The sequence below is a fragment of the Zonotrichia albicollis genome, chromosome 12, assembly GCF_047830755.1.
Source record: "Zonotrichia albicollis isolate bZonAlb1 chromosome 12, bZonAlb1.hap1, whole genome shotgun sequence".
Lineage (NCBI taxonomy): Eukaryota > Metazoa > Chordata > Aves > Passeriformes > Passerellidae > Zonotrichia > Zonotrichia albicollis.
The window spans coordinates 16,254,950-16,278,653 of NC_133830.1; the positions used below are offsets into that span (position 1 = coordinate 16,254,950).

Consider the following 23,704-nt stretch of genomic DNA (forward strand, 5'->3'; position numbering starts at 1 on the left):
ATGGAAGGCACAGCTGTTGGCTGTGGAACTGCTGCAGCTCAGGCATCTCTTCCAACTGTGGGAGAGAAATGCCATGAGTTCACCAGAGCTCCTAATTTAAAATAAAAAATAGAGTTCTTAAATAAATAATTTCAAATTAATGCTGCCTTCACTTCTGAACTGTTTATACTTTATTCAAATGGTAAGTGTGATTGGTAAGATGGAATAGGCAAGAAAATAAGAATTCACTTACCCAAAACTCTTCTAGATAAGGAAAACAATGGGGCACAAACTGGACAGAAGATCAGGAAATCTTTGTTGGTTTCTTTTTTGATTTTCTTGGTTGTTCTTTGTAAAACAGAGCAGATTAACAGAGAACAGGTTTGTGTATGTTGGGTTCTAAAGCCCAGTAAAAAGTCAGGTGAGAATATGAAGGCAGAAAGCAGTTAAAGACTGGCTTGGGAATGGTGGGATTCACTCACCAGGCATTGCTGGGGAAGGAATGAGGAAGAACAGCCCTGAAAACTGATACAGGTAGATAAGATATCACAATAAAGTGGAGGTAAGGAGAATTGATAGTTCTTTCAGTAAATTAAGAACAAAACCACAAGATGCTCGCTAACAGGCCAAGTTGGATAAATTCAGAATTCTTCATTTTCTCCAGGCATTAGAGTGAAAGGGAAATTGAGATTACTGAGAGCCAGTTTACAGGAACAGAATTATAGAGAATATAATAGAATAGCACAAATGGGTAAATAGAAAAATTAGAAAGGCAATGCACAAATTCAAATATAATGAGCAAATGTGGTCAATTGTATCAAGAAACAGTTTTATATAATAACCTGGTACTCACTGGGAAGCTAAAAGTTTTTATACTGGGAAAAACCAACTGGCACTGATGCAAGAAAATAACAGGGCACTTAATGTCCTTCTTGCCTCCTGAACTCTGGTAAGGTGATGTTCTCAAACAATGTTCAGTTCCAGGGGATTTGGAGCTGTGTGCATTCCAGCTGGGATCCTTGGAGAAGCCATAGCAGCCATGTTAGTGATAACCCCTGGGGAGATGGATAAGGCTCCAGAATGCCACAAAGAGCAAGCCAATTTCACATCTTGAGAATAGGAGGAGGATGGCAATTTCACATCTTGAGATGGAGGAGGAACTGGCAATTTGTCTCCCTGTAAAAATGCTGGAAAATAATAATAATAGAAAATAATAATAATAGAAAATAATAATTTCATGTAGCAATGACATGAGTATTAGTGAGTGTGAACTTGTCCAGAATAAGCAATTTTTTCAATTTCCAGAACATAGATAAGTCTAGTGGATGGAGGAGAAGCAGCTGATGCCATATTTAGATTCTGGTAAAGGTTTTAAATGTTTGTTTTCATTTAAATTCTCCAAAGGTCATTAGTTCTAAATGAAGTGACTGGAATGTAAACACAGAGCTAATTAGAAAACACATACCAAAAAAAAAAAAAAAAGAATGGTTGCCAATAATTTGATTAAATAGGAGGAGGGATGAATTAGGTGAATTTCTTGGGGTTGTCCTCCATATTGTAGTACTCAAGTTTAATGTTTAATTAAGGACTAGATGCTGAAATAAGGAGTCTGCTTACTAAATATACAAAATCCACAATTTTGGAAATGGTCTTTCTGATTCTTTCAGTGGAGGTAAGGATCAGAATTCCAAATAATAGAGAGAAATTTAAGGAATGATGTGGAAAATGTAGTATACCAGGGAGAATCATAAATGTAAGGTTTTAACTCCTGCAGTCAGTTGTTGGCTCTGAAGTGCAGACTGGGACACTCCCAAGTTTAGGTGGGTTTGTAGAGGAGATTTGAGGTTATAATGGAATCACAAGCTGAATTAATCTTTTCATCCTAATGAAGGATAAGAAAAGAATCAATAGGCCTAGATTTCAATAGCAAGGAATCAATTTAAGCATCAGAAAACACTTTGATTTGGAAAGATCTACTGAACATTGTGTCTGTTAAAGTTTGCACAACCTTTGCAGACAACTATTTTGTGGGGAAAATAAAGGTTAAACTGATTTTTTCTGGTTTTTTTTTATTTTTAAGAATAAAGATAGATAATTTCTTAACAGTCCTATTTTTATATCACTTTGGAAGGCCTTTCAGGTTGGAAAGGGCCTCAGGGCGGTCTGGGCAAACTTTCTGCCCTCAATGCAAAGTCAGTGCTGAAGTCAGACCAGGCTGCTCAGTGCTTTGTGTGGTTGGATGTTGAAATCCCTCAAAGGAAATGTTTGAATGTTGTCATGGCTGCCCTGATGCAGTTGCATGTTGCCCTGTTGGAACACTGGGGTATCCCACTGTAGCTGATGGCCACAGTGCTGTGCAGCTCTGGGGGGAGCCTGGCTGCCTCTCAGTGCTGGGAACCTCATGGTTACAGGAAGGCTGCCTCAGGTCACCTGCAGAACTTCTCAAAATGCTGCATTCCCTGCATCCTCCTTGTGCTGCCTCACTGGCCTTTGCTGAATGCAGTATTTCAGCTGGAGTTTACTCAGTGCTGAGCAAAAATGAGTTAATGTTATTCTGGTCTACTGGCTCCATTTCTGGTAGCAGAAACAGTAAATTGTTCAATGTCCCTGCTGCCTGAGTGCTCCCCTGACTTCTGTTTGACTTGCTTTAGTAGGACCCTGCCAGTCTGCTGCTTCCAGACCCCTGAAAAATACACACCATCAGCCCAAAAATCCTACTGTTCATTAGTTTTTTTTAATCCAATAAGGTTCATGAAGGTGTAAGTTTATAGCTTGGGTACAGGACTGCTATGGGAGACTGTGCTGAGGGCTTTGCTGAGCTGGGGAGACACAGCAGCCACTGATCTTCCCTCATGCACTGATTTGGTTATTTTACCTCAGGGGAATCACTTGATCCAGGATAATGTACCCCTGATAAATCCATCTCGGTTATTTTCAGTCACCCTCCCATCCAAGTGCCCAAAAATGGCATGTACCCTCTGGGCACTCTGCCTGGCCAGAGGCAAGGGCACATGAATGAACTCAGTCAGTGACTGCATTGTTATAACGTGGTCCTGAAGCATGAAAGCAGAGGGTTAGTCAAATCTAATCTTTTGGTTGTGGAAAAATATAAAACCTGAAGTTTTTACCACTTATTGTCATAGATTTACCTCATAGTGTACACCCTGTAAGCAGCAGTGTTTGCTGATGAATCTCTTCAGACCACCTCTCATATTTGTGTTGCCTGAGTGTCTCACTTTCTTACTTGGATTTAGAGATTAATTTAATCAAAAGAAGTCAGGACACCTTGAATAGCTTCAGTAACTGGTCTTTTCTATGCCGGCTGATTCTGAGTGGTTGCAGGTGACAAAAAGATGAATAGGCAACTCGGCCAACTTTGAAGGCTTTTAACATTCAGAAGATGATGCAGTAGTTACACAAACAATGGAACTGAAGATCATTATTTTTCCTCTGAGAGTGTGAATGGGGACATTTTTATAACTGTGAATGTAAACAGATGTCCAAAAATGCCATTTAGAATCACAGAATTGTTTAGGTTGGAGGAGACCTTTAAGATCATTGAGCTCAACCATTCCCCCAGCGCTGCCATAGCACCACCAACCCCTGTCCCCAGGTGGCACAGCTGCAGGTCCTCTAAATCCCTCCAGGGCTGGGGACTCCACCACTGCCCTGGGCAGCCTCTTCTAATGCTTGACTGTGCTTTGGGTGACAAAACTTTTCCTAAAACCAATCCAGTAGTGAGGGGCCCACAACTGAGCACAGGACTGGAGATGTGGCACCAGCAGTGTCACATCCGGGGTTGCAAGGGGCTCAGTGAGCTTCTGGCAGCTCCCTCAGTACCCCAGCACCTCCCTGCTTTGTTCTGATTATGAAGAATATATAATATTATCTATAATATATATATTTATAATATCATCTATTATATTATATATAATATATCTCTCCTTTTGTGGTGACAAGTCCTGTTTGTGTTCTGGGAGAAAGACTGCGTTGCAGTTTAAGAGTATTGCCAGATACATTTTGTGGACAATCTTTTGCTTTCACCTCCTTTGAAGCTTTGTGTTTGTCAGCAGATCTGCTAATTCTGCTCCAGAGTGTAAATGTTTGGTCAGACTGAGATGTGGGTTTGTAATAGAAGGAGGGAGGTGGGGAGAATGAAGAGAGTATTTAACAGTGTGTGGCAGTGTCAATGTTAGTATTTTGGTTTGAAATGCTAATATTAAGATGATGTGCAGGGAAAGACGTGGCAGAATCATTAATGATGGTTTTTTTAAAGCTCTCTGAAACCTTTTCAATTTAGATTAGTATTTAAATCTCCCTTTGGAGATTAAATGGCTTCAGTGAGTCTTGCAGTCCATTTTCTGATTATAACATCTCTTTCTAGCATAAAAGGCTTTAAACACAGCATCATCCTCTGAGTTTTTAGACATGTAGCTCTTTATACTGATTCTTATTTACAGGTATTGGGCAGCTAAAATTGTAGAAGAGTCTTTAATCAATTTTCAGGATTTCATTTTTTTATTAGAGAAAAAGACTTAACAACCTCTAAAATCCATCTTTCTTTCTATATGCCTGTGTTTTTTAACAAATGCACCTTTCCACAGACAACATACCAGGAGATGAGGATTAGTGGTGAGGTATCTTCCCATTTAGCAGGACAAGACAGAGATTATACAGAATAATGAAATTTTCCAACACTGTAATAGCATTTCTATTTGAAATTCTGTCTGACTTGTGACAGCCTTTTACTTAAAAAGCTAAGGCAAATACTCCCTGTAAACTACAGCTTAACTGAGAAAAGCCTTTAGGAAGGCAAGTGGTCTTGTGAGTGATGATACACTGAAAAAAAGACATGAAAAGTTGGTAATCATTTTGATGGTGATATTTTAGAATTACTGTTCTAATGCTATATAAATATAATGTAAATATTTCTTACTTTCAAAAAGGTTTAAATTTTACTATTTTGTATCTCCACAGCATTTGTCAAGTAGACACAGTGTCCAGCAGAGCACATCACAGGTAAATACCATCTATGTTTGAATTTTTTATTTTCTTTAAATTCTTGGTAATGTAGGTAAAGGTATGATGGAGCTGACTGGGTGAGTCCTTACCCACAGAACACTTCCTCAGAAGATTCCCAAGTATTTAAGTCACTAAGGTCCTTCTTCAAATTCCATTTAGGTCTCTTTTCCTGAGCTTGTAAGTGTTGTTCTTAAAAGATCCAATTGTGGAGAGAGATCAAAAGCCTCCCTGTGCCCCTGTGACTCTTCTGTCTACCTGCCAACACGTGGCTTAGTGGCTTCTGTTCCACACATCCTTTCTGTGCTGGTATAATCCTGTCCTGGTCATGGAATCTGGCTTTGATCTTTACAGAGATCTGTGCTTCCACAGGTACCTGTCTTTAAAGAATGAGGATTTCCTTGGGTTTAATTTTAAGTCCTGAACAAAATTCCTTTTAAACAAGTACAAATCTGAATTGTAAGTCTGGAAATTTAAGACTTTTTTGTTAGACTGTACCTGTCTGTGCATTCAGAGGAGGTGAGCATAGAGAACTTAAGATATTCATGCAACCTGTTTATTGAGATCAGCATGAATGGGTGTAAAAGATTGTAAAAACTGAAAGCGACATTTGCTTATACTCTTTTTTCCTTTACCACCCCAGCATTCACTGCTGTAAATAGGTCTTGATACATTGAGCCAAAATGTAAACCTTTCTACTGTCTGGCTTGATTGGTTGCTCATGTTATCAACCCTTGTGTAGTTTTTTTATACCTGCAGGACAAACTGGCCTGTTAAGCTTTGTTCTAAGTCCTGGATTGTTTTTGAGAGGAAAATGCCCTTAGGATTAAGTCCCAATGTTCCCCCAGCACTGCTAGGCCACCACTAACTCTGTCCCTAAGCACCACATCTACACATCTTTTAGATCCCTCTAAGGATGGTGACTCCAGTGCTTCCCTGGGCAGCCTGTTCCAGTGCTTGACAACCCCTTCAGTGCAGAGTCTTTCCCTAATATCCAATCTAAACCTCCCTGACACAACTTGTTCCTTGAGAGAAGAGCCCAACCCTCACCTGGCTACAGCCTCCTCTCAGGGAGCTGCACAGGGCAACAAGGTCCCTGCTGAGCCTCCTTTTCTCCAGGCTGAGCCCCCTCAGCTGCTCCTCATCTGACCTGAGCTCCCTTCCCTTCCCTGGAGAGGCTCCATCACCTCAGTTCTTCCTTGGAGTGAGGGGCCCAAAGCCCAGGATTTGGGGTGTGGCCTCAGCAGTGCCCAGAACAGGGGGGCAGTCACTGCCCTGGTCCTGCTGGCTGCACAAATGACCTCTAGAGGTGAATTGCAGCTGCTCAAAAGAAATAATGTAACAAATGTTACTGACAATGCTTTAAGTCCATCTGCTTTAAATGGAAATGATCAGGACCCACTCCAATACCATCTTATAATTCATTTTCAGTACCAGAATCAAAGCAAAATTTGAGAAATAGGATTGACTTGGTTTACTTGATAAAATCAGATTTCCAATGCATAAACCATTTATTTTGCATCTACTTGGTTATCACAGTTTCATCAATCTATTCAAATTAGAAACATTAAAAATAGAGGCAGAAAGCTTAATCTGGCCTCCATCTCTGAGGCAGAATATATTTGAGATTAAACTTTTACTTGAGGGTGAGAAGAGAGCAGGATCTCTGTTCAAATGCTCAGGTTGGTCTGTTCAGGTGTCCTGTCTGTGTGAGGAGGTGCCAATGGTTCTGTGTGAGGAGGTGCCAGTGGTTCAGTGCCCTTTCTGTGTGAGGAGGTGCCAGTGGTTCAGTGCCCTGTCTGTGTGAGGAGGTGCCAGTGGTTCAGTGCCCTGTCTGTGTGAGGAGGTGCCAATGGTTCTGTGTGAGGAGGTGCCAATGGTTCTGTGTCCTTCCTGTGTGAGGAGGTGCCAATGGTTCACTGTCCATTCTGTGTGAGGAGGTGCCAGTGGTGCAGTGCCCTTTCTGTGTGAGGAGGTGCCAATGGTTCAGTGTCCTGTGTGAGGAGGTGCCAATGGTTCTGTGTGAGGAGGTGCCAATGGCTTTCCCGTTTGCCCCAGGTGGACACCATCCGTCAGCGGCACGGGGAAGCCTGCCGGATGCCGGTGCCTCATCACTTCTTCCTCAGCCTGAAGAGCTTCACCTACAACACCATTGGAGAGGACACTGATGTGTTTTTTTCCTTGTACGATGTCCGGGAAGGCAAACAGATCAGGTAGGAATTTGTCCAAGAGCTAAAAAGCTTCCTAGGAAAAGAAAAGAGTTGTGAGCAGAGCAGGTACAATGCAGATAAACACAAGGTGTGTTCTTGTGGCCCACCTGGAAGGACAGAGCTGGGACATCAGGAACTGCTGGCCCTGCAGTTCTTACATGGAATATCAGACTGCTCTTGCATAGGAAATTTAGTGAAGCAATAAAGGCACAGAATGGCTGAATTTTTTAGTTTTCTGACTTTGCCTCCAGACATTACAGAAGCTTCCTCCTTAGGGTTATTGGTTAAGAAGCACAAATAGTGACAGGGCCAGGCTGTGGGGCTGGTTTGAGAAGGGACTGCTGTGTGCCTCTGTAACTTTCCTCCACTCCTTGCCTTCCAGGCATGTCACAAAATAGCTTTTTCTCCTCAACATAAACTCTTAACATTCATCCCTGTGTCTCTGCTCTCAGTTTATTGAACTCATTGGTACCAGTGTTAGCAAACATGAGATGGGCTGGCTTTTCCTCTTACAAGCATGTGCTTTGAAACATCAGAGTATGTAGAAGAGCATTGCAGCATTTATTTTGTGTCTTGGAAGTTTAGCAGATGCAGCTTGGTCTGATCTGAAGAACATCATATTTGTGCAGTGTTCTGAGTTTTGTAAAAGCATTTCCTGGCATTCACTTGCTGCCATAGTCAAAACTCTCCTAGTTTTCAGCAGTTAGATTTAGATTTGTTTCTAAGTGAGGGAAGAGCCACAGAATGTTCCTTCCTCTCTTAGGAAGAAAGCTCAGAGTAAGTGAGAACAGTTTTGTATCTCTTCAGAGTACATCCCACTGAAAATTGATCTGTATTAGAAAGCTCTGATGACCTGATGGTATTCCTGACATCCATCTTAAACCTCCCCTGCCCCAGCTCCAGCCCTCCCTGCTGTCCCTGGGCACAGAGAGCAGAGATTGGTTCCCTCCCCTGCCCCTCAGCAGGATGCTGGAGGCTCCACTGAGGTCTCCCCTCAGTCTCCTCCGGGCTGAACAAACCAGGGGCTCTCAGCTGCTCCTCACAAGGCTCCTCCTCCAGGCCCTTCCCATCTCTGCAGCTCTTTGGACACTCCAGTGGATGGAGTTTAGGATGTGCCTATGATTCCTCTCTTGAGAGAATGACCAGAAAATAGCTATTAGGAGGGAAAGGTGAAAATGGAAAACCAAACAGAAAAGATACACCCAACTAGTTCCTACTGCAAAGCAATATAATATTAAATAATTGAGATGAGAAAAGCTGCCAGGAAGAGGAAGGGACAGGCAGACAAGCTGCTGCCAGCAGAAATTGCTTTGAAAGGAGATGAATTGTCTTGGGCTGCAGTTTGTATGTAAACACTGAGTGCAGAGCCTTAAGGAAAGGGTTTTGCCAGTGGTTAAAAAAAAAAAAAAGAAATAATTGTTTATAATGAGGAAAAGCAAAAAGAGTGGTCCAGGCAAATTTAAATATATATAGTAATGCTTTTTTGTGCAAACAGTTGTTATTACTTAGCTCTTTGTATTAAGCATCAGTGGTCTGCTGTAGTGAAAACAGCATAATTTTTACATTTTCCTACATCCCAAAGAGTGCTGGGGAAGAAATGTGTAATGAGGCTGAGCTCTGTTTTGGAGAAGAGACCAGAAAACAGACAAACACATTGCTACAAATTCAGAATGATGTTTTTATATCTACTTTAAAACATTTTCTCTCCTCTCGGGAAATAGTACATTAAGGTAAAAAACCCAAGCAAGGCTTCTGCACACTGCACTCTAAATGAAAGGGACAAATTGACTTCTGAAATGGTTTGGAGCTTGATAAATTTCTTACCCAAGCAGCTCATGCTGGAGGCTGAGTGGCTTTCAGCGTTACTGCCTTGGACATGTGCTGGATTCCAAACCTCCCTGAGCCTGCTGCTGCCAAGAGTTGTTTCCCAGGGAGGGTAAGTGAAGAATTGCTGAAAGTTCCAGCGTTTTTCAAGGGCTGAAGCAACAGCATGCACCAGGTGGGGATTAGCAATCAGAAGGTTGGAGCAGCAGCTGAAATACCTTTTGAGATGAGTCTCAGGTTCTGAATACAAAAATGTTGCTGTGTTTAATGGTTGTCAGCAAAGGAGGAGCAGGCAGAGGGTGACAGTGGGGAGCTGTGGGCAGCAGGAATAACAGCACTGCCAGCAGAGGGGTCAGGCCTAGAGGTAAACACAAGGAAAAAGTTACTTCACTTTTAATCTGCCAGAAATATAGGAAGAAATACTTCTAAGTAAATAGAAATTGAAGGCTCAGATTTAAAAAGAGATTAAAGCTTATTTGTCTGTTTTAAATATTTGGGATTTCTTTTTTACTTGAATACAAAAGACACTAGTCTTGCAACTTTGTGACTCATATTCAATACCTCAGTTTGTTTGCTGAGTGGAAGTTACTGGAAAATGAGGTGATAATTGATGTAGTTTGGATTATACCCCATGATTATCCCCCATTGTGAGATACACCTTGGGATGAATGTCATGGAGTGATCCAGTTGAGAGTAGCAGCAGAGAAAATATTACTGTAAAGATGGTAAACTCGGTAAGGAAGGTGCCAGTAAAGATCAGATAGAGATAGGTAAACCAATATGGAGAAAAGAGATTTGAGAGTTGTATGTTTCTGAATGATACTGTTGATGAGCACAAAGGCAAATTGTTTGAGTATGAAGGAAAAATTAAATATATATGGAGACAACAGAAAGTCTGTGTCATGTTGGAAAGGCAGTATAAAACAGGACAAATGAAATTGCACAAACAGGGATGGGAAGAGACAGAAACTTGTAGAAAAAATGCAACTACTAAAGGGCAAAAAGGACGAAAAACCAAAAGAATAATTCTATAATGCTTTACCAGCAAAAAAACTTTTTTTTTTAACAAAATGAAGAAATAGCTGAACAGATTTAAGGGGACATTAAGCCATGAGCAGATGTTTCCAAGATAGCTGGAGTATTTAATGGCTGCTTTGCCTCAATCTCTCTAAGAAGGTCAGCTGCAATCCGATGACAAATGTGAAAAGTTGTGGAACAAATAAACTACTTGTTGGCACTAAGAAGCTAACAAGATGGTAAGTAAAAGTCAACATAGATTTGTCAAGCACAAATCACATCAGAGCCAACTAATTTTGTTCTGTTATATGGGAATGCACCTCCTGCCTCGACAGAAGAGAAGTATTAAACTTGATAGAATAAAGGATACAGGCTGCATTAACTGCTCTGAAGGAGCTGGGAACTGGTAGACAAAGGCATGCAAAGTGTTATCTGTGCTAGAAAGATGCAACAAATAAGAGAAATATTTACATTTCTTGACATTTTTAGCATGATTTTGATAGTGAAAATAAATTAAATTCAGTAAAAGATTGAGGTTTAGATACCTATATAATAACTCTATTTTTCTAGGAAATGGAATTATGCAAAACTTAGAGAAGTGACACATTCAGAGGTATGATAGTGGAATTGTTTTTCTGAATAAAAGCTTAAGTCCATTCTAACTGTCATAGAACCCCAGAGTGGTTTGGGTTGGAAGGGACCTAAAAGGCCATCTCGTTCCTCCCCCTGCCATGGGCAGGGACACCTTCTGCCCACCCAGGCTGCTCCAGCCCAGCCTTGGACACTTCCAGGGATTCTCTGGGCAGCCTGTGCCAGGGCCTCCCCACCCTCACAGGGGAGAATTTATTCCTGATATCCCATCTAAAGCCACTCTCAGTGTAAAGCCATTCCCCTGGTCCTCCCACTCCAGCCCTTGTAAAGAGTCCCTGGCCATCTTTCCTGTAGGTTCCCTGCAAGTCCTGGAAGGGGCAGTCAGGTTACCCTGAAGCCTTCTCTTGTCCAGGCTGAGCAATCCCACTTCTCTCAGCCTTTTGAGTATGGAAAAGGATAAATAAATTTCCGTCTTGTTTTTTCTTTATAAAGTTTATGTTTAAACATGTGAATGTTTTTCATTCTGCCTGCATCTTCAACCAGTTACCCTATTTTACACACCACTGGGATTTAAAATTTTCTTGTCATCTAGAAATATCCTTAATTATGGAGAGTGAATAGAACAAAAGAGAAACTCTGATGTGATTGAATTTGAAGATCTGGGGGCCTAAGCAGTAATTATGCATGGGAGATGGTGTTGTGCATATTTCTGCTGGTAGCTCCTCCACCTGCCTCCTCCTACTCACTGAGCCTTTGCCATTCCCGTTATAGCAGCGACCCTGTCGTGACTGGGGGATTGGGAGATGTGCTCAGTGCCTGTGCTGCTGCTGCTGCCACTCACTCAGCAGCTCCCTGTGGCCATTCTCTTACACAAACCCTTCCAACCATTGGTTCAGAGACCAGGTGCTCTCTGCAGTGTCTGTTTAAATATCTGCCGTGTCTTTGGGGTGAGACAGGATTGTAAACACTGCAACACAGGCTACGAGTTTGATTGGGAAACCTCTATTTCAGTGTTAAAATCTAAAAGCTGTAGCCAAAATGAGAAAAAATATAAGCTTGCTCTTTAAAGCTCTTGCTAATAGGTGATACAGAAAGATGTTTTTTGTGGAAATGTTCTCAGTTTGTGGGTGGATGATGGGGAGAATGTGAGCAGTACAGTCTGTCCCAAGTCTTGTCTTAAGGATTTAGCACCATTGACAAAGCAGTTCTCAGGAGAGAAACATGGTTTGGAAACATAATTATGGACTGAAAAAACGCCCTGGGTCTCCAGCAGGATAGTTGGATTCAGCTGCTCAAAAGTCATCTGACATAAAATCATCTGCCCCTATTTTTCAAGGCTGAGTCAAATGTTCAGTGGCAGTGTTTGGCTGTTAGTACTGCTCTGCAGTGGGGTTTGGTGGTAACTGCAGAGGCAATGGAGATAATGATTTCCTATTTGTAACTCCTCTCTGGATCTTGGGTCATTTTCCAACCAAATTATTTTCTGTGATAAAAATCAGCACACAAATGGGTAAATAGTTCAAGATAAAAGGGATAAAAATATTAGGGAACATAGTTATCAATTTAAATGTGTCCTTGTAAACAAGTAAACTTCTGGGGCATGACCAAACTGGGTTTGGTTTAATCAGTGTGTGAGTGTTAGAAGTTTTCTCAAGCTGCTACTCATTTGTACAACCTAGTCCTGTAGAAGCCCCAATAGTGCACTTGAGTGGCCAGGGGGGGCTGGAAGAAGAGAATGTTTGTGCCAGGGTTTAGGTAGAGTAGAAGACTTGAAAATGCTGGATTTAGAAATGATGAATTGGTAGGGAATTTGATTTTCACTCTTTCTGTAGTAGGAGTTTCCGAGCCACAGTATTCCTGGTTCAGACGTCAGAATACAAATCTGTACCAAGCTGCTGAAGGTTACCTTGACAAATTTGACAGGAATCCCTCATCTCTGTTTGTATTTGTTGATGGCCGTTAGCTCCATGGTTCTCATCATCTTTTAGTCTTTTTTTTTAAATTCCTTTATAACTGTCAATAGGAATGCATATTCTAAAAAATGTTAGCAGGAGCAGTGTAGCTAGAATTACATTGTGCTTACACATGCCATCTTGAATAATTTTCCTGTAGCATTTGCTAATTGCAGACAATTACCACTCAGGAGCTTTCATTTCAAACACTGAGCCAACATGTGAAATGCAATAGCAAATTTCCCACAGGTCCTGTCCAAGAAGGGGCTTGAGTCCCCTCAGAGCTCTGATGTGCAGGATCAGCATCCTTAATGCAGGAACAGCTGTACAGGGCAGCCCTGCCTGCCCAAGCCTGGGCTCTAGAACCTGTCCGTGTTCTGGACACCAGAGTCTGCTTGGGCAGATGGAGGTTTGGCAGCTGGGAGGGGAGAGAGGGGGGCAGGTGAAATAAAAAAGTCAGACTGGCATTAATAAGGTCAGAGAGAGGAAAGAAGGGTCACTGGGTAGATAGATATGGTTGAGGTTGAATAGCTGAAAGAGAAGTTGGTAATGAACATGGAGGGATCTGCAGTGAAGGCTGTGTCAGCCTGACTGCATTCTCTCCCAGGACATGGGACTGACCTGAAGATCCTTCTTCTGAATTGTTTCTCTCAAGTAATGGCTCTGGGAGTGCTGGGACAATGTGTGGGCATTTATCCCCAGTTAATTGCTTTAAAATATTATCATGTTCCTTTATTGCCAGTTGCTATGTAAGGAAGTAGAAAATTATATTTTACTTTTATTGTGCAATATGCACTAAATTTTCCTTTTGTTATGTTTTTAATAGCGTAGCTATTTTAAAATAGAAAAGTTATCTTGTTCACTGTCAGTTTAATGATTTGGCTGCTGGGAAAAAATAACTTTGTATCACTCAGAATTATTTCTTTAATATTCAGAAAATTTTCTTAGGGATTAACCTTACCAACTAATGAGTTTTTTCTTCTGCTTAGTCATGAAAAAAACCATGTTTATATTTTTACCTGTCTTTTAGCAATCTGATCTATTGGGATAGCTAATCCTCCCTCAGCTCCTCCTGTACTTCAGTTTGTTGTGGCTTTAGTATTTCAAGGGAAGTATTGAGTTTTGTGCAATAGATAATTCATAGCAATAGTCATGGGAGCAGCATGAGCATTTCACCCTTCTCAAGGTGAACTTCCTGAAAAGCCAAGCAGGCATTGAGAAATATTGCCACCCACAGCAAAGGCCTTGCTCTGCTCCCTGCAGTGACCATGGAAAATCTGGGTGTCTCTGAAGAGACACAGACAGCTGGGACAAAGAGACTTTCTGGTAGAGTAGAGAACTTCTGAAAAATGCAAGTTTTGTCATCACTGAAGGCAAAACCTGTGGAGTATTTTATAAGGCTTTTTGGTGGGTAGATTTTTAGGAAAGGACACAGGAGGAATGATGCATTTTCATTTTCTTTTTTGGTTGCTTCAACTGACTTTCATTACCTGGATCTCTCTGGAATCTGCATTTGCTTGGTTTTCCTGTTTATTCTCTGTCTTGTTAATAGTGTATGCAAAAGAAACTGCTACTGTCTGGATTTGTGTTTGAAAGTTCCTGTAAGACATGTAAGTGGTGTTATTAAATTTGTTAATTCTTTTCTATAAGATTACTATCTTTTCTAGTTCATATGGAATTAATACTATGTAGCTATTCCAAAGCAGGAGCTTTTACAAATATCCATCTTATTTTGAATGTCTCACCACCACCATCCTCCTTCCCCCACTAGTGGGGGCTTTTTTTTTGGTTGGGGATCAAGTATGATATACAAATAGGCAGGGATATAGAGTTTTCAGGGTTATTATGATTTTTTTAGCTGTTAACAGAAAGAAATCAATGAGTTGCAGGCATTGGAACTTCCTCCCTTTTCCTGCTCAGGAGGAATTGACAATGTGTTGTGAACACGCAGCTGGAAGAAATTCTGCTCACGTGAGGGGCAGCGGGGAAATCTGTGTTGTTTAAATGTGTGAGCTCAGAGAAAGCACTTCCAAGTGATTTTCTGTCTGTAGGAAGGCTCAGTGGATGGAATCCTCTTCTTGTGCTTCAGCTCTTTCTGTGGGGAAATTCCCCCTCAAAAGCCAGGTCTGTGTTCCTGACAGAAGTTGTCATGTGCAAAGCTCTTGTAGAGCAGATATTAAACGTGACAGCTGCTGTACCAGACCTCAGAACCATTAGCTTCTCCCAGGGTAGAGATGGTGATAAAATCCTTATTCTACAAAATACCTGTAATCCAAAATTAGAAGTCTTCCCTGCAAAGCTTCCCTCACCTGCCACCTGGCAGGGTCAGTCTGCCTTGCCTTCCATTAGTTAAAATCACCATCACTGAGGAATTGCACTCAATGACTGAAGTCTCTAAGTCTCTCTCTCTTTTTTTTTTTTCCTTTTTAAATAGAAGCCTTTTCTAGTTGACAGAATTCCTTTCAGGAACAAAAATATGTACCTTTCATGATGGAAATAACAGAAAAATCCTTATGGTGGTGTCAAATGTTCAAGTGTGGCAGAGTCATGAGAAGCCAAGGAGAATGTAATTGGTGCTTAGCTCCCTTTCCCCTGCAAGCCTCAATAACACTTTAACATTGTGGTGGTTTTCCCTTGAACGTGGCAAGAGAAATGACAGGTAGTTATTTTCACTATTTTCTGTTTCCATGGAAACCCAATGTTTGCAGTAACAGTCTTACTGTAAGCTCTGTAATCCTCCCCTGGGGCTTCTCGCCAATGTGGTAATTTAATAATTCATGAGCATTAAGCCCGAATTTGCTAGGAAGCAAACTGTGTTGCTTGGAGCTGTTTTCTCAGGGCCAGATTGATTTCCCTCACAGATTCAGTGTTCTTTTCTCTAAGATGTCTTTATAAAATACACTCCACAAACCAAAGCAGTGTACTGTGCCTCAGTTGTTTGTGCAAGCGGGGTTATTGCAGAGCTTCTGGACAAGCCAGCTCAGGAAAGAACTCTCCTGCCTCCCCCAGCAAAAGAAAGGGGAAAAACCAAACACACTGTGTGAGCACTTGCCTGAAAAGGAGGATTGTTAAAGGAAGATTGTTAAGCAGTCCATGAGTCACTGGTGAGACAGTGAGCAAATGGAAAGTTCAGCAGAGGTGATGCTGCTGTCTCCAGGGCTGGGCAGTGACCGCTGTCCGTGATGGATGCTCAGACACTGCTGGGGTCTGGGACAGGCTGGTGCTTTACACTGCCAGTGGGAATTGGGTTCTTCACAGTCGTGGCTCCATTCTGTACACATGCTCTGGCTTCCTCTCACACTGAGAATGGAGACTCGTTCTGTGGAGCTCTGGGAGATTTTGTTATTAGGTCAGTCTTACAGCAGCTGTAAGAACCTAATTTTTTTCCCCAAGAGGATGAGCAAAAATTAGCAATTCTAAAAGATAATCATGATGAACAGAAAACAAACTTGAAAAGCTTTTTCAGAGGATACTCCTACTGCTTAAATAATCTTTCAAGAGTAAAACCAATTCTTTTTCACAATGGGAAATTACTAAAATGTCGTTATAGGTGCGTGCTTTCTTCATGAACATGAGACCATGCCCATGAAATAGAGTTCTGAGGGCCTGAAGTGAGGCTTGTTTCCTTTTTAGAAAGTTCCTACAGAGTGTTCTCAGTAGTATCAGGCTGCAGTGCTGTCCTGATGTGACCGTTTCAATCACTGACTCTGGTAATGTTCTTGCAGTTGACAAACTCGAGAGATTTGAACAAATTTCCAAATTCCAATTTCCAGTTTGGCCAATGGAATGAAAATAAAAGTATATTTTTTTCTTCTGTGGAGTTGTGCAAGCAAATATGAAGAAGTCTCATGTGGTTATCATTAACTGTATTGCAGGGTGCAGCACAAATGGAAAGCCAGGACAGTAGAGGCTGATTTTCCCTCAGCCTCCAAATAGGATGGTGGAGCAGTAATTGCTTTCTGAAAAACTGGCTAATGCTGCTCTCCTGGGGCTTTAAAACTTCTGCTCTGCTGGGTCACTGCACTTCCTTTTTGATACAGGAGCAACTCCCAAGTTAATCCCTGCACATATTAGCTTGACCAAACTGTGAGGTTTTGAGACTGCAGCTCAGTTTCTCTCCACTTCCATTCCCACCAAGCCCCAGGGATCTCTTTCATGGTGTTTCTCTTCCAACTGAATTCATGTTTTGAAACAAGCTCATTTTTTAAAGAAAATGCTTTGATCCTATACCAGTAATTCCTCACATAATTCCACTCATCTGGCCAACATATTGTTCTTGTAGAGCTTGTACACACAGGGGCAGGGAGAATGCAGTGTTTGATGGCACTGCCTGCCATGTGCTGTGTGCACCAAGACTGGGATATTTTGAGGGGAATTGTTGGCAAGGTTTAATTGCCATAGAGTGACCAGCTCATCCCAAGCTCTCTCCTGGATGGGCTGTGTGGAGCTTGCTCAGGAGATTTATCTGGGACAAAATAAGGTGCTTTTACTGTAGCACCTTCAAATGAGCTCGTATGCCAGCTCAAATGTTAGTCTAGAATTAATGTCAGGCATGTTAACATTCTTTAAAGAAAAGATAGACCTTTTTCAGGAAGGAGGGCAGAGGAGAAAGGAAATAATATCATGGTTATCATTTGTTTTTTTAACCAGTAACACTGAAGGGAGATGAACTGTCCTGGCTAGGCAAGTGCTTGTAACTTATTCCTGCAAACTTCTGGCTTCTATGGCAGCATTTTCAGATGTTTGTTCCTGAGTTTGTATTTTGCATGCAGGCAAGGTTTTACATTATACTGAAAATATCAGAAAGAAACCTGGGGAGGCACCAAGAGAAGATCAAAGTCTAAAATACAAGTTGTCATATGATCTTTTCCACTACCACATTACCCTTCCCTGAGCACTTCTACATGTGTCATGGACCAATATGTATTTTTAAAATAACCTGTGTTCTTAGAAGGGTTGGCCACATGCTGAATTGTGAAAACCCAATTAAATACAGCTTTTGAGAAAGGACTGAGGTATTTTTAATAATATTGGGGGTTTTCAGTGTTTCCCCCAGTTTCCTCTGGAAATAAGAAGCACTGAGGAGAATAAGAAAAACTAGGGGGCATTTGTAGATTTGTACCTTCTCCCTTTCAGTGGCATTGGAATGGAGGGTGAAGGAGGTTTTGTTTCTGGGAGAAATAGCTCCTGGACCATTACTTAAGATGAGGGAAGGGTATAAGATGTGAGGTTTCTGCCTAAGGGGATTGAAGCCCTAATGTGCTGCTGTTACTGCTTCAGAAAACCAATCTCCTATTCTTTGTTAAAGAATTAATTTTTTTACTCCGTGTTCTTTATCAGCAGTCTGTAGGGGGATAGGATATAAGAAAATAGTGTAGAAGGTAGTCTTACCCCTAAGGAGCTGCAGCTGGGCCAATTATCAAAGATTAGGAACAGGCCTGGCTTTAACAGGCCACAGCTGTAAGCAATGAGAAGAAGATGCTATAAAAGAGTGGGGTGTCTGGGTGAGAAGGGAGCTGGAGTCAGTGGTTGCTTTGTGAAGAAGAGTCAGTGCTCTGAGGAGCTGCCCATGAGGAACACCAAGAAGGTTTGGAACTTCTGTTTCATATGAAACTTGAAACAGAAAATTGAATTGGAGACTGGTGTTGTCATCTTATTGCAGGTGTCTGTACTTTGGCATTATGCATCCATTAATGCTGTACCTACATTCCCAAGCTGATGCTTAGTCAGGATTTTTGCCTTGAATCCCCCCCACTAATGAAATGTGCCCTTGAATGAATACAAGGGGCTCACCAGTGCAGCCCAAGCTCTTTGCCAGCCCTTTCCTTTTGTTGTCATCTTCACACATTGTGTGAAGAACATCCCAAACAAACCTTAACAACAAAAACTCCCTGGGGGCACAGTGCCACTCCTGCTCACCAACAGGGAATTGTGTCCCTGTTTGCCCCCTTTTTCATGCTGAAAATGTAACATCCCAACCCAGTGATGCCTTCCTTCCTTTCTGCAGAGTTCAGTATGGTTCTGCTTTTCAGTCACTTTGGGGAAGCCAAGAAGTCAGACACTACTCTCCTTTCATTTTTCCTCCTTTTCAAGTGAAGGAACAAGAAGCTGTTTGACTTTGCCTGTCTGAGCAGTGGTTCTTATATTTGAGTAGCTGTAGCAATTGCTAATCATGAGAGTGATTGTAAACCCTGGCTTAGTGCTGCACAAGAGGTGGTTTCACTGTGATGTGAATTAGCACAGGAGGAGATGCTGCAATTAGAGTAATTGGGGCTTACTTATAGCATATAGGAGGAAGAGGAATAAATAAGCTTTTATTTAAGATACTGCTTCTGATGTGGCACCTCTTGGGTCTCAGCTCAGCAGGGTAAAATGTTAATTTTTTTTCTCAGTTTTGATGAATTTATCTCCAATTTTATGCAAAAGAACTGATTTTGGTATATATTCAGAATAGCTGAAAACTTTTATTGGGTTGTTGGTTTTAGTTGTGGGTGTTTCGTGGGGTTTTTTTGGCTTTGGGCAGCAGTAGGATCAAGCAGTCAGATTGCATCTCAGTACCTCCCATGCTTCATTTCCACCACATTTGGCAGTTATAACTACTGGGTTTTTAATTAATTTCCACATGGAGTTTATTCAGATTTGATATTTCAGTCTTACTAAACTAGGATTTATTGTTGCCTAAATTCTGTGTGTGCTCTCATCCTTGTGCAGAGAATAAAATTGAGGAAAAGACACACTGGGGACTTAACTTTTTCCAAGGACGTAGCTCTTAAAGGAAGAAATTAAGCTACTGAATTCCCATTAAGTTTCTTGACCCTAAATGTGTGTGTTTTTGTCTAAAAGCAGACCTGCAATGATAGATGAAGGCAGTGGATTTTCAGGTCATTGGAAACAGGGTTATTCTTCCAGATTTGCTTTGACATAGAAATAAATTTGCAGTTGTAAAATGGGAAGCAGCTGACTAACTAGTTCATAATGTGGGTCACCAGTGTAAAAAAGGTTCCAGTCCTGTTCCAGCAACCCTGACAGCATCAGCACCACTGAGACCTCAGCAGAATAATAACAGAACAGCAGAATAGTAGTAAGCTGTTCTTGATCAGTATTAATATCAAAGATTAGAGGAATGCTGGAGGTGAGAAACAAACCCACAGGTTTAGGAGAAGTGATGTGAAAGGAAAAGAGGGAGAGCTGGAGCTGCCTTGGTCCTTGGGGTGGCCTCTTGGCACTGCTGCCCTGTCACTCTCTGCCTCCTGTCCTTGGATCTCCTTTGGCCAAATGCCTCTTCCTGTTCCACAGCTCTCAATGCTGCAGTTGACTCCAAGTCCCTTTAATTATTTATTCACACAAACTCAAGAGGACTCTAAATTAAGGGAAGGAATGTAAAGGTTGTTACTGCAGTGGTGCTGGAATAAGGGAACAGGTGATCAATAGGCAGGTGAGGGGTGGTGGCTGCCTCATTTCTTGAAAAGCACTGGAATAGGAGGACAGGAACCAGATTTTCTCCATGGCTTTAACGAGGAAAAGATGAATTACAAATGTTTAAAGATTTCCACTTATTAATGGAGGAAAACTTTGCAAGAGACCATCAAGTGAATCTCCAGGATATCCCTCTTTGGGTGCTTTAAAAGCACACTAAGCAATCTTTTGTTAGTGAATGAAACCCATAGAGGCAGCTCAGCTCAAAGACTTGGCAGCCCCTTCCCTGCCATTGTCCGAGGGCCAGTCTGCACAGGGCTTTGTGGCACACAGTACTGCATTCAGCTGCTGCATGAAAATGAAATGCTCATTAGAGCTGAAATAAAATAATTTAAAAAACCCGTTTTGAAAGTTCAAGACTACATCTTATTGGAAATTTAAAATACAATATGTAACATTGATTTGTGTTAGGTAGATATAGATAGCTGTGAAGACGTAATGTTGTTGCAATGTGACTGTCAGTGTAACATTGTGAAGGTCTAGTATTGTCCTGCTCTCCACTTAACACATCACAAAATTACTGAAAGAATGGATTTTACCATGTCATTAAAGCATTTGGTGAAATGTTCTGAACTTACTGACATCTCAAAAGAATTGTGACATACCTGTTTCTTTTGGATTTCTTTGTGGCATTTCAGCAGTCTCTGAGGTTATAAGCACTGGTAGCAAATTAATTAAAATTCTAAGTGAATGGGGTTGTGGGATACATGGAGGTTGGAGTAATAATGAGTGACAGGGCCAGTGAAACAGCCAGAGAGGGATGATCTGGATTGCTGAGCATCATTTACTTACATAAATTATCATGCAAAGGTGTATAATGAGATGTATGGGTCATGCGTGAGAATTAAGGACCATTTCAACAAAAGTAATAATTCTGAAAATATCTGTGTTTATAATGGACAGGTCACATGAGCTCACAGCATAAAGCTGTGTGAAGGGCTAAGAGATGATGTCTGATAAATCCCAGTTACACAGAGCAGGAGCTTGGCTTCACCTGTGTGGAACCCCCAAATGTGTGTGTGTTCATGGTGCAGGTGGGCTCAGTACCAGACTGTTACAAACTTACAGCTTTAGAACTGCTCCTGAAATGCTGTTGAAAAATTTTGCTGTGGGTGAATTCTACAAAATGATCCCAGCACTTTTTCTTGGATTTTTTCACGGTGTTTAATTGCTTATTTGTGTGTGGGGATATCACTGCTATCCCTGCCCTGCAGAAGATGTTTCTCTAAAGGACTCTTTAATGCAGAAGGGAGACAAAAGCAGTGGCTGTGCACTGAAATCAGGCATTTCCCATGGTCCATGTGCTCTGACAGCAGGGAGGAGTGGCCCTTGGAGCAAGCTGCCAAAGGAGGTGGTGTGAACACTGGGCTTTCATTTTCTTCAGGCCAAGGGTGGACAATGTACTGGCAAATGTATCTAATGAAGGTTACTGGAGTTGATACAGTTGTACAGGATAGGGTTGAAAGAATCTGTGATTTTTGGAAAATTTAATGGGGTGCTCTCTATTTCTGTGAAAATCTAGGAAGAAAACTGTGGTCAATACTTAGGGGGCTGTTGCACACTAGGGAAAAAATGCTCATTAAACTTTTACACATAAATTCTCTCTCTTAAGAAGGAATGTCCATGTCTTACCATGCATTGTGAGTATTGTTCATTTTGCAGTCTGGCTAAACGTGCTGGTTTTATTCATCAAAGGGCTGCTTAATTTGATTGGTAAGAGTTCTATAAATTGAACCATAATGTATTTGAATTAGTGTCTTGCTTCTAGAAATGCTCTGTGTTGAAGGAGATTGCTTAATTGGTGTTCTTGTAACTTCTAGTTTTGAGTGGATTTTAATGAAGTCAGATTTACCAAAGGCAGTGTACCTCTCAGCAAGCTTGCCTTAGCCTTGGCCTGCAGGAGTTGTAATGTGTACAGGTTCTGTGCTTCTTATATTCACATTATTTTAATGTTATTGCATCATGAATATGCATCACACAATGTTTTCACATGCAGACTACTTACTATTAGAAATCTGTGCTATTCCATGTAATTTTGTATAGACAGTGAATACTGTTGTGTAGTCTTTGGAATTGTAACGACCACTGCATCTTTTTTTAATGACACCCAAATCTAGCAGTGTTTTTCTGTTGATGTACAGGAAAAGCTGATTGGTTTTTTACCATTGTTTGTTTTTCAGTGAGAGGTTCATGGTGAGGTTAAACAAGAACGGAGGCCCCAGGAACCCGGAGAAGATCGATCGAATGTGTGCGCTTTTCACAGTACGTGGCTGCTCCCTTTCTTCTCCCCTCACAGCAGTGGGGCTGGAGGTTTCCTGAGGGGAAGGAAACCCAGTGCTTCCTCTCCAATATAATCACCAGAAAAGAAATAATTTCTGAACTTTTATGGTTTTGACGAAATGTTAACATAGAAAGTGAATGTACTTGTAAATTATCTTAATGGCTAAGTGAATATTCTGAAGTACTTGCATTTGTTCCTGCAGACAGTGTGAAATTTTGAATATTTTCATTGGATGTGCTATGCTCATTGATAACTGAGCATAGGAAAAGGCTGTGATGGCCTTAACATAAAACAAGGCACTTTTTTCTGATTAAAATCAGATGAGTGTTTTCCCTTGCCCTGTCCCTACATGCCCTTATAAGAAATAGCTTCTGTGCTGGTCTTAACTTGTGTTTAAAATTCCCTCAGAATCAGATGTCAGACCATCATTTTATCTGCTGCTTCTTCTCAGAAAGAATATGAAATTCTACAGACACTGAAACTTAACAGCTCCTCACAGAATAACTGTAAGGCATCTCAGGTCCCAGGTGTGATAAACACCTTCCATCATGACTCACCTTTAGTTAGTGCACATGCTGGAAGCTCTGTAGCAGAAATATTTTTGCCTGCAGTGAAGAAGAAAGATGGCAGAGCTTTGGTCCTGGCAGTGACACTCTCTGGGGTCAGGCAGGGCTGGACACTGAGCATGGTCCCCAGCACTGTTCCCTTCTCTCCCTGAAGAAGGCAGCAGGATTCCTCCTCTTAGGGAGCAGAATAGATCCAGGTGTAAGGATGCTCTGTTCTGTCTCCATCTGGATCTGAGAGCTGCAGTCCAAAAGTAGCACTGACCTGGATGCTGACATCAGTAGCAGTTCTGGTTTTGGTACCATCAGTGAGGTGCTGAAAGCTGAATAAACATCAGCAAGGTGACAGTGTCACCCCAGAGATGGTGGCTCAAACCCAGAGTGTGGCCCTGCTGACAGAAGGTGGGCAGGGGTTAAGGTTCAGCACTGATGTCTGAGTCAGGGGAAAGGCAGCAGTGCAGCTTTAGGAGCTGCCCTAAGGAGTAATCCCAAAAGGCAGCACAGGCATTGTATCAACTTTGGCACTTTCTGGCCTCTGAGTTTGAAAAGGATTTTCAGCATCCAACTTCCCCACCCTGACCTGTGCCACACAGCCTGGGGCATGGAACACGTGTCCTGTTCCTCTCTGTGTGGTGAACAGTGTCAAACGCTGTTGCTCTGGTGTTCTGCCAACCAGCCTTTAACAGCCTTTAAAAAATAATGATAAATTACAGCCAGGGCCATAGCACAATTCCAGGAGAGATCTGCTGCATATTCTGAGTAGGGCCAGTGTAGTCCAAGAGCAGCCAGCCC

The 23,704-nt window shown here is 41.6% G+C and overlaps 1 protein-coding gene across 11 annotated transcripts in view; it reads left to right on the forward strand.

The window, feature by feature from the left end:
* Positions 1–23,704, forward strand: part of DOCK3 (dedicator of cytokinesis 3) — a 184,913-nt gene that overhangs the window by 70,683 nt on the left and 90,526 nt on the right. For all 11 annotated transcript variants that reach the window (XM_074550057.1, XM_026792412.2, XM_026792415.2 and 8 more), the window contains exons 8-10: positions 4,957–4,998; positions 7,057–7,211; positions 22,249–22,330. In XM_074550057.1, coding sequence (XP_074406158.1) covers positions 4,957–4,998; positions 7,057–7,211; positions 22,249–22,330 — 279 coding nt within the window. The remainder of the gene's footprint in view (positions 1–4,956; positions 4,999–7,056; positions 7,212–22,248; positions 22,331–23,704) is intronic.